General features: G+C 40.7%; 1 protein-coding gene across 1 annotated transcript; it reads left to right on the top strand.

The window, feature by feature from the left end:
* Positions 1–1,144: 1,144 nt before the first annotated feature.
* LOC140227791 (collagen triple helix repeat-containing protein 1-like) lies at positions 1,145–15,751 on the top strand. The gene is made up of 4 exons (XM_072308188.1): positions 1,145–1,276; positions 4,247–4,396; positions 14,763–14,970; positions 15,603–15,751. Exons 1-4 carry the CDS (start codon positions 1,145–1,147, stop codon positions 15,749–15,751), a joined length of 639 nt encoding a protein of 212 aa, XP_072164289.1.
* Positions 15,752–16,416: the final 665 nt, after the last annotated feature.

Genomic DNA, 16,416 nt, shown 5'->3' with positions numbered 1-16,416 from the left:
TTCTTTTTAGTTATCCAAGCTAGTGTTATCCCCTCCTTTTTACAAAGTTATCATTGCTGTATGAATCGTTACAACCCCGGGACTATTTCGGATATGCGGATAACAATAATATTCTTCCTCCATTCACATCAAGAAGCCACGGTGTCAGCATCTCAATATTGCATTTGTGCCTGTGGCCAAAAACGCTGATTGGGGAAACATGTTAACTGTGAATCTTAAATAGCTGTATAATGAATGAAACTTTATCAGTTGTATATGTTTAATATATACTCAGATTGAATGGCTTTTTGGAAAGTCAGACATTTCATATAAACTGTACATAAGACTGATCCTTTTCTGCTTTTGGCTGATCTACTGCCGATATTTTACTCCTTGACATCACTTTTGATTATCTAACCCCGTGTAGTCGCTCTCCTTTTATCCTGGTTTTTATTTTACAATCAAACCACGCAAATTGTATGGTTAATATAACAAGATAAAAGAAATCAGCGAACTTTCATGCAAACCAAACCAACAGTGAATGAGACTAGTACTGGCAATGAAAGGGAGGGGAGGGGGAGAGGTGTGTATCCGACTTTATAGTGTCTGTCTATACTGCAAGGCATATTGTCATTATCTCCACCTACACATAGAACATCATGCAGCATAATAGACAGATCTCGTTTATTTTTGAGTTCCCGAGAACCCAAATAAACAGTCTATATTTAATTGTCCAATCGTTATAAGGCACAATGTTAAGTACATTACCTCAAATGAGCCTGCTTTCGGCCCAGATATAAATGGGTTTTCTTTCTTAAACGAGGACTAATCCATTGAAAGCACACAGTCATTTTGAAGAGGACACGACATTGCGTCTTGAAAGAAAGAAAACACAAATCGATAAGGCAGTGTTCCCAAGATCTCTCTTTGAAAGTCTAACTCCTTTCAATCAATAGCTCTATGTGGCTATACATGTATAAAAATTTTGCAGTAGCCATGTTTTTTTGAGTGACGGATGTATGCTTGTATATAACTGATCTTTCTGGAGTCTAGTATCCTTGTAGAACTTTGCTTTTCCCTGTGGTATTCATGGTATTATATGACCGACATTGGTATATGAGCGAAGAACTTTTTTCAGCTAACAGCAAGGACTAAGACATTAAGGATGAAGTGTAATTTAGAAGTCTGCGATGTACTCCGTTTATGGTTCCTGGCCGTCAGTCTCCAAGTACTCTGCCCTCTTCTACCCGGCGTGAATGCAGCAGTCGAGCAATACAAACGACAAGTGGTACTGGAGGTAAGTGTTGAAGGATTTTATTTCATTTCTGACTACTTCTCCTGAGAATATGAACTGACTACTTTAATGCATCATTATAATCAAAGGTAATAAAGACTAAACAAATGGAGTTTATTTCACTGGCATGATGTGCTCATTCACAAAATAATGATAAAGTGAAAGCAAACAATCTAAGTCGTCTCCATATTATCGGAGAAGAATACTTCGTTGCAAAACCTTAGTTTATATCTTATATCTCGCGTATATATGATATATAAAATATATTGACAAAAATAATACACAGATTGAAGAAATGTACAGTAAACAAAAAATTGTAGCAAGAAGAAATAGCACAGTGATATTAAAACGCAACGAAGAACTAGGAGAAGAGATAAGGATTCTTTATTTATTTGTTATGTTCGTTTTTTTTTTTCAGTTGCTAATCAAACCACTTAAGGTTTAATTCAAAATCACATACCTTGTGTGTTTCAGAGGAGCCTTACAATACAAGCTCTGCTTCAACCAAGGCTACCTCGTCTTTCTTTCCTCTCAAACTCTACTCTGCCACATTCTTTCTTTTTTGTTTAATTTCTGTACTGTGTATTGCTTTCTTTTGCAAGAATATATGTATTCTTTGTTGATATATCTTGAAGAGAGACAAATAAATGAACTTGAACTTGAAAATGAGAAGAGAAGAAAGAAATACTGTTTGTACATACCACTCTATCGCCATGGGGATAAAACGTAGCTGTCAGGTGAAGACCACTGAATAATCTGACTAGCTGGTTGCCATATACTGTATAGTCATCTCAGTTGTGATATATCTTGATTGCGGATGACAGGGATATATCTGCACAGTGGTCGTTCAAGTCCGTGAGTACACTTGGTGACTATGTCCGACAGTGGTCAAGATAAGAAGGCCTCATTCTGGAATGGTTCTATAGGACAATTCAATTACCCTAGACCCTTCCTTGACCCCAACCCTAATCCCAATCCTGAACGTAATCCTGACCCTAACCCAAACCCAAATCCTATATAATAATAATAATAATGATGATAATAATATTGATGATAGTAATAATAATAATAATAATAATAATAATAATAATAATAATAATGACAATAACAATAATAATAACATAGACAATATATAAAACGCTGAAGACAAACATGTTTCAAAGCGCTTTACAATTATCAGAAGAAAACAAATATATAAATCAACTACGAATACAAAATAGTCAACAATACAACATCATTACTGTTCTTGAAATAAATGGGTTTTGAGTTTCTCTTTGAAAGTGTCGATGGAGGTGGAGGACTGAATATGAGGAGGGAGATTGTTCCAAAGAAAGGGGCACAAATGGAGAAAGCACGGTCACCAGAACAGTTGTGGGTGCGAGGGCCAAGTTTGAGCCGAGCTGAATACAGATGATGACCTGACATATGCTGAGGTCCATGCGTGTAGCCGGTCTGGATTTCGATGAGATTAGATGAGTCAAGCATGAGGGCGAGCGGTTATGGATGATAATGTACGTGATGATGAGAACGATCTTAAACTTAATTTGTTGTGGGATTAACAGCCACTGTAGATTGCGGATGATGGAGGGATATATTCCTCAACCTATACTAACCGGTATTTATTCTGGGGTAATTGTCCTGGGGGATGTAATTGTCCTGATACGCTCTGGAATTGTTTGATTACTGCTTCGGAATTTTACATTGAGCCTGTAGTGGAAAGTCTTCTTTTGCGAAGGGAAATAATGATCCGTTTCATTGCCCCATAGATCCATGATGATATAATTTTGGGAGGATAAGGGAATTAATCAGAATTTATGATTTTTTTTCTTTTTTTTACTTATTGAAGCTTGCATTTCAAATAACTTTTAAGAACATTAAAGGACCCTGCACCTCTACCAAAATAAATAAATAAATAAATAGATGATGGTTAGGGGCAAATTTTGAGAGATTTGATGAACCAAGCCATGTCATCAGCAGGCTCAAGATCGCTGTAGTTAATCTGTTGGAGAAATGATTTTTCCTGTTAGTATAGCCTTGTTTAGAAATATGGTGATTTCAATATAGAGATCATTATGAACCAGAGTCTTCATAATTTGAGAGTATTATAAAATTATACACTCGATGTAGCAGTGCGTCGAGGATAGATCGCGCCCTCTATAGTTTTCTTGAGTGTCGATATTAACAGTGATCGCAAGGAGGATCTTTTCCATGGATATAAGCTTTCACTTTATTATACAGATAAGATAACTGCAAAAACAATATGTCTACAAAACCAGCGCATACTGCAGAGACTCCAGGTCTTCCGCGTTAAGGACATTCTCTCAAAATCTCCAGCTTAACGTTAGCTTTCTCACAAAATATGAATATCATACAGAATAGTTTGCACGTATAACACACTAACGCTCACTTTCGTGGCAGAGAATCACGAACATTATGACCTGCATTTATATGCGAGCACTCCGGAATGGTACACGCTATGAAAAATAAGCTGATTTACGGTAAATGAGGTTTTTAAGATCGCACTTTTATGTTACTGCAACAAATCAAAATAATGTAAAGGTCAGAAAGAGGAGAAGCAACAATGGTAATGTTGATAACAAGAATGAAGGGATTTTTTTTTTCGTGCGGAAAGACTTAAGTGACTTGTTTTCTTATCTTTTTTTTCTTTTCTGTTTTGTTTGCTTATTTAATTGTTTGTTTGTTTGTTTGTTTGTTGGTTGGTTGGTTGGTTGGTTGGTTGGTTTGTTTCCTTTTGCTATTACCTGTACTGTTGGCAGAGCAATTATCCGCGCAGCAAGTGTCGACGGAGCAAATGTCGGCGAAACATAATGTCACGGAGTATTGTCGTGGGGCATTTTGTCGCAATTTTCGGAGCAATGTTGTCGGCGGTGCTACAGCACGTTCGCTGTTTTTCTTTATACAACCATTATCGGGTTTTTTTCCCCTCTTCCCGTCTCCTCTCTCTATCTGCAGGAATGCACAGCGGGCTCCCCTGGTCCACCTGGCCCACCGGGGCCTCCCGGGGTGCAAGGCGAGCCAGGTGCCTCGAGCAGCGTGACCAAGAACTGGAGACAGTGTTCGTGGTGGCAGATTAATGATGGTCAAGACTCCGGCCAAGTCAAGGTGAGGCGACCACAACGTATCTTGTTCTTGGAGATATCTATTCAGACCTACATTCATCCAGGTATAGTGGTTACTATATTACTGTCATAAAAAAAAAATATGTGGGCATTAGGTCAAACATAGACAATTCTACCTATAAACTTATAACGTACCCTAACAATCAAGCCATCTGACCATCAGACCCCGACCAGACTGAACACACTATGGAGTAAGAGGGGGGTAGGGGAGGGAAGGGGATTTGGAGGAGAAGGGGAAGGGAGAAGAGGGGAGAAAAAAGGAAAGGAGAGAGGGGGAGGGGTCGGAGGGGAGGGGAAGGAAAAGGAAGAAAACAGTCGAGATGGAAAGAGAGAGAGAGAGAGAGCAAGGGAGGGAATATAAAAGGATGCACGACAAGAGCTCGATATGTACGAGTCATACACCCCACGACTCATACTTCTCACAAGTGATACAGCCCTTGAGCAGGCCTACAGCTCAGGAACTCGGTGTCGAACTCACGGGTCTTATCTGCCTTGTGCCTATCTCATTTGGTCTGCTGTACTAATCACACCTAGCTAGTGGTCCTATTTTACTTGGTGTCTAGCTCGTGGGGGGGGGGGGCAATATGACTCGTGGGTACGTACTCATTGATTTTTTTTTTTCATTTTATTTTATTTCTGCATTTTTCAAAAAGTAAATATCGTAGCAAACATGAACTATATTAGTAAATCTGGTCAACTGGACTTACTTGTAATTTGGAGTAGCGACGTTTCACGTCCTCTCCGGGACGCTTCATCAGGCCGACTGATCTATGGCGGTAATTGGTTGGTGACCCGGAACAGGGTCGGGGAATTTCGGAAAGCGCCGAAGAATTTTTATTTATTTATTTATTTATTTATATGTTTTATTTTCACAGGGTGGCTCCATCAGTGGGTTAAACACTGTTGTTCTTGGAGGCCCTGCATGAACACATACATACAAATAAACACATGATAATCATACAATACCAACATCAAAATCAAGTTTGCAGTATCAAATCTGTTGTTACGACCAAAATCACTCTGAGAATGATCGCACAAAAGAAACAATCAACTAATGTTCAGGCGGTTTATTAACAGTGATATTGTGGGTACAGACTCGTAATCGCTTTTCACATCAGTACAATAATGATCAATAAAACAATTATAAATCGGTAGTGAAATCACTTACAGCCAAATTTGAAAGCAAGTAATCCTTTGACAGTGTCCAGATACGATGTTCGATGCACCGATGAATGATCCTTGACGCACCGATGAATGGTTCCTCCGACGTAACTCCAAAGGCACTGGTTGCAATAATCCACTTTATAAATCCAGGGTAAAGTCCACGATAAACAAGGTGTATGTCCACGGCGAAACGTGCAAAATCCAAACGTTATGACGACCACGTCCAGTTGATGCGTTGAATGATGATTCACTTTATAATGTCCAGCAAGGAATCCAGCCCGTCACAGCTTTGCCGTAATAATGTCCGTTGACACTAAAATATGGAGTCTCTCTCCAATGTAGGCAAATTAATTCTCTGCAGGCAAAATGTCTCCCAGGCCTTATCTCCACAAACACAGTTTGTATAGCAGGTCAGCAGGTAACACAGGACTAACTATAACAAGTCGTTTCAGAGCCAGAAGTGACGTAACTCTCAGAGCAGAGGTGTTGGGTACTCTGCCTACCTCAGAATTTCTCCTGCTTATATACTATCCATTCACCCCTTTCTAGTACATTCTGTAATTTTCTCCAACCTGGGGCCACATACCTGAATATACTAGCAAGTCCAAATTCCAGGAATCCTGGATGACTCACTGCCTAATATGTGCATAACATCATTGCCAAAATTAACTACCAATCACATTGGGTTACAAGGGCAGTGCCTCACTCAGCCAGCACTTCCTAGAATTTTCTGGAATGGGTTAAATCATTCTAGATTGAGTGAGCTATAATGTATTTCCTGTCACATGCATACATGTACTGTAGCTACATTGTATACCCTGTAGAAAATTCTCCACTGATCTGGTCAGCCTGTATGTACTATATCTATATCATATAGAATGTTCTCCATTAATCTGGTTACCCTGTGTACATACACATTAAACAACCATGCATACAGCCTTGATACATGTACATAACTACTTGTGTGTACATTTGTGACACCATCCCCCATGGGAAAAAGAAAGCCTTGCCGTAGCAAGGGTTTCTTTTACCTTCACAATTTCTTATTGTTATTTACAACGAATGTGAGGTAAAATCCAACTCAAACAACCATAATCACATACTATCACATGCCTTTTGAAAAGCTGCATTGATTCCATGTTCTCTTTTCATGGATACCAGTTACATTGATATTGCTTGGATTCTCGGAGCTTATACAATCATGTCAAACTGTTTTGCATACATTAATGGATATGCTAAACACATACAATGTACGCTGTAAGTGATATGCGGTGAAAACTTTTCACCTTTGATACTCTCTTCATGTTACACTCTTGACAAAGCGTCAGCAATTACATTATTTTTGCCTGCCACATGTTTGATTTTGAGAGCATATGGCTGCGTCATCATGCTCCATCTGAACAGTCTATTGTTCTTCATTTTGAACCGGTCTAAAAAGACCAAGGGGTTGTGGTCAGTATAGACCGTGATCTCCCCTTTGCTATTTGTCAAGTACACTTCATATTGCTGGAGGGCAAGGATGAGACTGAGAGCCTCCTTCTCGATAGTTGAGTATTTCTTTTGGTATGCGTTCAACTTTTTGGAAAAGTAGCTAACCGGTCGTTCAGTGCCTTCTTCATCTTCTTGGAGCAAAACCGCTCCCACTCCTACATCACTAGCATCGATTGCCACTTTGAATGGCTTTTGGAAGTCAGGAGCTGCCAGAACAGGCTCATTAGCAAGAACTGCTTTTAGTTTCTCGAAGGCCCTTTGACACTCATCAGTCCAGGTGTACTTTGCCTTACCCTTCAGCAGGTTTGTTAGGGGGGTGACTACAGTGCTGAAATTTGGCACAAATTTCCTGTAGAAACCAGCCATGCCCAGGAATCTGAGCAACTCCTTCTTGGATTGGGGAATGGGAAAGCCTAGTATAGCTTCTACCTTGGCTTCTCTTGGCAATACCTGTCCCTGACCGACTACATGCCCGAGATACACCACTTTGGCCTTTGCAAATTCACTCTTTGCCAGATTAATCACCAATCCGGCCTCCTTGAGTCGATCAAAAAGTTGCCGCAAATGTGTAATGTGCTCCTCCCACGTGTCACTATACACTAGGATGTCATCAATGTACACTACACAGTTGTCAAGTCCGGCAATGATTTGGTTTGTCAGCCGTTGGAAGGTGGCCGGAGCATTTTTCATGCCAAATGGCATTACTTTGCATTGGAACAAGCCATCTGGTGTAGCAAAGGCAGAAATCTCCCTGGCTTTGTCGGTCAAGGGCACTTGCCAGTATCCCTTTAGAAGGTCTATTTTACTGACATATGCAGAATTTCCGACCCTGTCAATGCAGTCTTCTAGTCTGGGAATGGGGAAAGAATCTGTTTTCGTCACAGCATTTACCTTGCGGTAATCTATACAGAATCTTTGAGACCCATCCGGTTTGGGCACCATGACGATTGGGGAGCTCCAACTGCTTTTACTCGGTTCTATTATGTCATTGTCTAGCATGTACTGAACCTCTTCCCTTACTTTTTGCAGTTTGCTCGGGTTTAGTCTGTAAGGGTTTTGCTTGATAGGGTCAGCGTCTCCTACATCAACATCATGTACAGCCAGAGGGGTGCAGCCTGGTTTGTCTTTACACAATTCTTTGTACTCATGTAACAGACTAGTCACATCTTTCCTCTGATTTTCAGGTAGGTAGTTCAGTGCCTCATCTATTTTCCCTAACATCTCTGAGTTAGACAACCTGGCACTAGAGGGCTCACTTCCATTCTCATCTTGAGCTTCTCCCTCTTCATCTACTTCCTCTTCTACCACCTGAGCTACACCTACAGGCTGACTAGCCTTTCTCTCATAGTACTCTTTCAGCATGTTTACATGACACACCCTCTGATCTTTTCGTCTGTCTGGCGTACTGATCACATAGTTCACATCATTGAGTTTCTTTTTGACACAGTATGGGCCACTGAACTTGGCTTTCAGTGGTTCACCTTGTATGGGCAGCAGTACAAGAACTTTGTCACCTGGTTTGAAGGTTCGGGCTTTGGCATTTTTGTCTGCCTTTCTCTTCATTGAGTCTTGTGACACTTTCAAGTGTTCCCTAGCTACCTCACAAGCCTTTGAAAGCCTTTCACGAAACTTTGACACATAGTCAAGTAGGTGGACCTCATCATCCTCAGTCATGAATTTCTCTTTGATGAGCTTCAGTGGGCCCCTAACTTCATGACCGTACACCAACTCAAATGGGCTGAAACCCGTCGACTCATTTGGGGAGTCCCTCGTTGCGAACAGCAGGAAAGGGATGCCCTTATCCCAATCCTCGGGATACTCCTCACAAAATGCCCTAATCATTGTCTTTAGGGTCTGGTGGTAGCGCTCCAATGCACCTTGGGATTGGGGATGATAAGCTGACGACTTCAGCTGCTTCACACCCAAACGATACATCACCTCTTGAAATATGCCTGACATGAAATTTGACCCTTGGTCAGACTGCACTTCCTTGGGCAACCCATACCTAGTGAAAAACTGCACTAGAGCATCTACCACAGTCTTGGCAGTGATATTTCTCAATGGGATAGCCTCTGGAAACCGTGTAGACATATCCATGATTGTCAAGAGGTACTTATGACCCGACCTAGTCCTAGGCAAAGGTCCAACACAGTCGACTAGAACCCGACTGAATGGTTCTTCAAACGCAGGTATCGGAATCAATGGCGCCGGCTTCACTGAATGCTGTGGCTTACCAGCCACCTGACATGTGTGACAAGTCTTGCAAAACTCAGCCACATCCACATTCAACCCTGGCCAATAGAAATGCCTCATGATCCGATCCTTTGTTTTTCTGACGCCTAAATGGCCGCCAACTGGTAACTCGTGAGCAATCCTCAAGATCTCACCGCGGTAACAGGGAGGTACAACAACTTGACGGACCACCGTCCAATCCTCATCAGCTGGCCTATGGGGAGGTCTCCACTTCCTCATCAAAATGCCATCTTTGACATAATAGCACTCAGGGACCTTTTCAGCCTCAGCCTCAGAACACGCCGTCTGAGACATGCCTTTCAACTCAGAGTCTGCCTGCTGTGCTTCAACCAAGGAAGACTTGCTAAACAGCCCATCACTGTTAGCCTCGGAGCCTAATACAGCAACCCCATCCTTCAAATCCTTGAAAAAGGTTTCTGCCAACCAAACACCGGAATTCTCCTCCACATCAACAGAATCCGCATCATCTTGAACAGCTCTACGAGCCTGAGACCTAGTCACAACACAATCTGGGAAAATCCCAGGAAACTCCTCCTGCAACTGCTCAGTTTCAGCAACCACCACTGGTTTATCCGAAACAACTGGAGACGCAACCACCTTGTCCCCAGCCAAGTCATTCCCCAACAAGAAGTCAATGCCTGCCATGGGCAACTCAGGAACAACTCCAACAGTGACAGGACCAGAAACTAGGTCACACTTCAAATCCACTCTATACAGTGGTACTGACATATAACTGCCATCAACAGTCTGAATCAAGACTTTTGCATTCACTGCACTATCTGGTGGAAAAGTCATACCACCATCCACCATTAACGACTGAGAGGCCCCCGTATCCCGCAGGATGACTACTGGCTCACCTGCCTCACCAGAAGTACATGGGGTCACCTCACCATCAAACAAAAAGCTACGATAGCTCTCATCCACCTGCTTCAGCCTATCTTTGAATTTGGGAGATCGACTTTCAATGGCCTGTGTTTCACTGAACGGGACACTATTTTCGGGTAGGACACTTTTTGACATGACAAATCCCATGTCCTTCTTTGTTTTGTTTTGCAACTTCCAACACTGTGACTTTACATGCCCTGTCTTGTTACAGTGAAAACATTTGATGACATTTGCACTTGTACTGGACCCTTTGTCAGATTGAGGCTTTGGTGCCGATGAAGTTTCAGAACTCGTGCCTTTTTCAGGACCAGCATTCTTTGGATTGCTCGACTGATTTTTGTCTCTCTTATTTCCAGAGAAATTCCTGAAAGGTGGTCTGTTGTCAATTCTGTGGGTCAGCTCATACTCATCAGCCATCAAGGCTGCTTTATGCAAACTTGTCACTTTGTGATCATCCAAATGCGACCTCACACTGAAAGCAACACTCTTTTTGAATTCTTCCAAGAGAACAACCTCACGTAGGTTATCAAAATCCTGATCCACTTTCAGGGATCTGTACCACCTATCAAACATCATTTCTTTTTCACGAGCAAACTCAACATGTGTCTGGCCTGGTTTGCGGTACGGATTTCTGAACTTATGTCTATACGCCTCTGGCACTAACTCATAAGCATTCAACACTGCCTTCTTGACTGTAGCATAGTCACGTGATTGCTCTTCAGAGAGAGATGAGTACACATCGGCGGCTTTGCCGACAAACACACTTTGAAGGAGCATGGGCCAAAATTCCTGTGGCCATTTCAAACTGTTAGCCACCTTCTCAAATGACACAAAATATGCATCAACTCTGTTTTCTTCAAACTTTGGCACCAATCGAACGTTCTTAGCCAAATCAAATTCAGAGGGAGCCCTTTCACGATTTCCAACAGTCTGTGCATGAGTCAATTCCATCTCACGCAATTTCAATTGTTGCTCCACTTCAAGTTTTTTCATTTCCATTTCTCTTTGTTTGTCCCTTTCCTTCATTTCCATTTCTAATCTCATCTTCTCTTTCTCCAGCTCTAATTCCCTTGTTCTTTCTCTCTCCTTCATTTCCATTTCTCTCTCCTTCATTTCCATTTCTCTCTCCTTCATTTGCAATTTAGCAAGCTCAAGCCGTGTTTGATCTGAAATTTGAGCTTGATCTGGAGTGTCAATTTCTTCTTTGAGCTCCATGTGACCAGCGACTAAGTCAAGAATCTCTGCCTTTCTTACACCTTGTGGAACATCAACATTTAAATGCTGTGCAATAGCAGTCAAATCACATTTGCGTAACCTTTGCAAATCTTTGAGGGACAAATCTGTCCTCTGAACAAATGCCTGAACATCCATTGTACTGATTGACATTGTCACATGTATTACACACAATGTACATTTGAACAATCAACTCAACTGATATTATATCTGTACCAATATTCTAGATTCCGGAACGTTCCAAATTCTACGTTTTGGCTTTAAATTCACTTCTCGGACACAAGCCCCCAATTTTGTTACGACCAAAATCACTCTGAGAATGATCGCACAAAAGAAACAATCAACTAATGTTCAGGCGGTTTATTAACAGTGATATTGTGGGTACAGACTCGTAATCGCTTTTCACATCAGTACAATAATGATCAATAAAACAATTATAAATCGGTAGTGAAATCACTTACAGCCAAATTTGAAAGCAAGTAATCCTTTGACAGTGTCCAGATACGATGTTCGATGCACCGATGAATGATCCTTGACGCACCGATGAATGGTTCCTCCGACGTAACTCCAAAGGCACTGGTTGCAATAATCCACTTTATAAATCCAGGGTAAAGTCCACGATAAACAAGGTGTATGTCCACGGCGAAACGTGCAAAATCCAAACGTTATGACGACCACGTCCAGTTGATGCGTTGAATGATGATTCACTTTATAATGTCCAGCAAGGAATCCAGCCCGTCACAGCTTTGCCGTAATAATGTCCGTTGACACTAAAATATGGGGTCTCTCTCCAATGTAGGCAAATTAATTCTCTGCAGGCAAAATGTCTCCCAGGCCTTATCTCCACAAACACAGTTTGTATAGCAGGTCAGCAGGTAACACAGGACTAACTATAACAAGTCGTTTCAGAGCCAGAAGTGACGTAACTCTCAGAGCAGAGGTGTTGGGTACTCTGCCTACCTCAGAATTTCTCCTGCTTATATACTATCCATTCACCCCTTTCTAGTACATTCTGTAATTTTCTCCAACCTGGGGCCACATACCTGAACATACTAGCAAGTCCAAATTCCAGGAATCCTGGATGACTCACTGCCTAATATGTGCATAACATCATTGCCAAAATTAACTACCAATCACATTGGGTTACAAGGGCAGTGCCTCACTCAGCCAGCACTTCCTAGAATTTTCTGGAATGGGTTAAATCATTCTAGATTGAGTGAGCTATAATGTATTTCCTGTCACATGCATACATGTACTGTAGCTACATTGTATACCCTGTAGAAAATTTTCCACTGATCTGGTCAGCCTGTATGTACTATATCTATATCATATAGAATGTTCTCCATTAATCTGGTCACCCTGTGTACATACACATTAAACAACCATGCATACAGCCTTGATACATGTACATAACTACTTGTGTGTACATTTGTGACACTGTATATATCTTAATATACTGTATACTGATATAAATTAAGAACTCAAAATTTAACAAATATTATACAACACATTACATCCTCATATCCTTAAATTTCCCCTACCTCAGAAAGAAAGAACAGAAAAAAAAAAACAACAACAACGACAGAACTATACTTGGGCACAGTGGAGTGCCCTCCAGAATGTTTAGATGGGGCATGCCTTAAGTTTATTGGTAAACTGTTCCATTCGAGTGCTCCGGTGTATGAAAAAGACTGTTTCCCAGCATTAGTTCGAGTTCTAGTTACTTCCGAATCTTCCGAACTGCCGGGTTGTAGGCTCCGGCTAGGTTGTGTCGGAGGCCCCCTCCTCGGTTTAGGGATGGCTCCTCCCTTTTAACGTAGATAGACTATTTGACTCCCCTCTCGAACCACCGTGCCTCGCGATCTAAGACGACCACGTCCTTGTTGTCAAAGGTGTGGTTACTGGGTGTGGTTACTGCTGTTCAGATGGGAGTAAACGGCAGTCTCCACATCCAGACGAGCTAGCTCGTCTGTTACTAAATGAAGTGAAACATATGTTTTTGTTGAAAAATGAAATAAACTTTGAACTTTGAACTTTGAACTTTGAACATACGTTCGGCTAAGCATGGTCTCTCCTATGTACAGCCCTTCACACTCGTCATCCTTGCATTGGATAGCATAGACCACGTTGTTTTGTTGGTCCTTTGGAGTCTTATCCTTAGGATGGACTAACTTCTGTCTCAATGTGTTTGAAGGCTTGAAACGTCGCTACTCCAAATTACAAGTAAGTCCAGTTGACCAGAGTTACTAATATAGTTCGTGAGATATACTTTACCTGGATGACTGAGAACATTCAAAGACATATATCGTAACAAACACTTTCTAAAGCTAATCAAACATTGGACAATAAATAAACAAATATATGTCAAAACATGTATATCAATTGTAAGATATAGTATGCTTAATGCTTACTCGAACTGGAAAACCGTTCATTATTCAGTCAACATATAGGAACGATGCAAGAGACCGCCCTCTTAATCGGAAGCTTGATTTTGATGACGGCCTCTGAGATTACAAATTTTTCAGTGTCTATAGCTCGTGGGCTGCATGACTCGTGGGTGTTTAGCTCGTGGGGTGATCTCCAGGAGAAGGGATAGTTCAGTTAACAGAGTAGAAGAGTAAAAGACAAGGGGGAGGGAGAAGAGGAGAAGAAAATGTGAAGAGGAGAGGAGGAAAAGGGGAAGGGGATGAAGAGGAGGATCTAAGAGAAAGAGGGAAGAGAACATGGGTCCAACTGATTTGTGGTCGTCTCCCTAAATTTCTTTCTTTTTGTTCATTTAAATTAGACTTTATTTCACAATTCAACAGACTTCAAAATTTTGTCAACAAAGCAATATATTCGCCTGAGATAGTATTGGTTATGATTTTATGACGATAATCTTTAAAGCAGTCATACGCTCCAACAAATGTATACGATTATCTAGAATGTAAATTATGCCAGGCTTTTCAAGCACTACAAAATAATGTAAAGAGAATGCCACAAAATTCGATTTCTTTTAAATGAAAAGTAGGCCTACACATTCCCTCCTCTTGATACTCACAAATGTTAAGAGTACATTCCTCCCTAGCAGTTTTTTAAAAGAGGTAAGTCAAATACTTTTTCATTATGCTAGAAAACAAAAGAAAAAAACGTTGAATTATATGTGTGAAGTCACGAAATGTTGCAGTCTTTCTTCCAGCGATGCCGGCACCGAAAATTTGAAAAGTCATAACTTTTGAACGGATCGTCCCATTTTACCTAAAACTTCACTGATGTGAAGGCCTATTGATACTGCTGCATTCACTGAATCCATATAACTTGGGTTTTATTCTTCTCGAACACAGACATGTAGTTTCACCAAAGAATATTCCGACACCTACCTATACGTGGCTTGGTCCGGCAACCTCCGGGTGGCCACGAACAACCCGGCCTGCTGTCGGTGGTACTTCACCTTCAACAACGCGGAATGCTCCAACCCGAATCGGATTGAAGCTGTCACGTACGCCAGTGGATACTCGAGCTACAACCTCCACCGTCCCCGAGTTTTGATGGGTGAGCTGCATTGTCAAACACGTCAAAGCTGTACAGTAAAATTCTATCCCATAAAGTGTGCTTCAAGTAACTTTATAACATAAAACAAAACAACGGAAGTTTCTTTAAAATCCGGGAAAAATCCTCACAAAACGACAGCGTTTACGAACTGGTTTTTTCTCACGCTCATATTTATCGTGGAGATGCTGAAGAACTGAATCCATCATATCATTCTAGAATGATGTGTTCTAACATTGATTAACTTTTCAAATGTGGGGAAGTCATTATAGTTTATGAATTACTGACAAAAAGAACGATTACATAACGTGCTTGCGCACAAAGCAAAGGAAGAGCTTTAAGGCCATGACGCAATCTTTTTTTTTTTTTTACGAAACAGTGAAATCCGTGCAAGGCGGTGATATACAATATTCGGAAAGTTCAGTTGATAGACATGTTCTTCTCTTCTTTTTTTTTTTTTTTTTGTATTCAAGGAGGTACACATCATGGATTCAATTTTTTTCGTACGATTCAAAGGCAGGGTAAGAAACTTAATTATCCTGAATTTGACTATACCTGTTTTTTGTTTATGATTATGTTTGTTATTATTTATTAACTATATTTTTTGCACAATTCTTGGTTGGTTTGTTTGCCAGGCTACTGTAAAGGAATCAGCTCCGGAAGTGTGACCGTTGGGTTCTGGGTCGGAGCTTGCAGTGGTTATGGAAACTATGACTGCGCCACCGGCTGGAACAGCGCGAGTCACATCATGATTGAAGAAGTCACTCCATCACCTTACGATTAGAAGAACAGACAAACAAACAAAAAAACAAACAAACAAACAGGAAGGATAGAGAAAATAATTATGAGATATCGTAATAGTGGTTTATCTACAAGACAGGAACATGTTTATAATAGATATAGCAGTTATGCAAGGACGCCGAAATTAATAATTTCTTGAGAATGATATTTTATAAAAACATCTAGGAACTTCATTTTAAGTTTAACTTGAATATAGTAAGATGTAAGGGTGAAAAGCAACAACAATCAAGATTTATTGTCTTTTTTTAACTAAAGTAAGCTCAGATTAAAAATGCAACAAGTTTTTTTTTTTTTTTATGGTACTGTTGTCATCATTTCCCAACTCTCGAATCGGCGGATTAGGCTTTAGAGATTTTTTTTGTTTTTGTTTTTGTTTACTTATCCAAGCTAGTGTTATCCCCTCGTTCTTACAAAGTTTTTAATTCCTGCATGAATCGTTACAACCCCGGGACTATTTCGTATGCGGATAGTATAATATTCTTCCTCCATTCACATCAAGAAGCCATGATGTCATCATCTCAATATTGCATTTGTGTCTGTGGCCAAAACGCTGATTGGGGAAACATGTCAAACTATGAATCTTAAAATAGCTGTATATGAATGAAACTTTATCAGTTGTATTAACGTTTCATTTGATTATATTCAGAT

Source organism: Diadema setosum, chromosome 4 (assembly GCF_964275005.1).
Source record: "Diadema setosum chromosome 4, eeDiaSeto1, whole genome shotgun sequence".
NCBI classification, from domain to species: domain Eukaryota; kingdom Metazoa; phylum Echinodermata; class Echinoidea; order Diadematoida; family Diadematidae; genus Diadema; species Diadema setosum.
This window is presented reverse-complemented; position numbering and strand designations above follow the sequence as displayed.

What these genes read in the sequence shown, in the direction of transcription:
- LOC140227791 (XM_072308188.1), top strand. Translation starts at nt 1,145, where the DNA reads ATGAAGTGTAATTTAGAAGTCTGCGATGTACTCCGTTTATGGTTCCTG. An exon ending in AACGACAAGTGGTACTGGAG is followed by an intron (nt 1,277 to 4,246) that starts GTAAGTGTTGAA and finishes CTCTATCTGCAG; the next exon opens with GAATGCACAGCGGGCTCCCC. An exon ending in CCGTCCCCGAGTTTTGATGG is followed by an intron (nt 14,971 to 15,602) that starts GTGAGCTGCATT and finishes TTTGTTTGCCAG; the next exon opens with GCTACTGTAAAGGAATCAGC.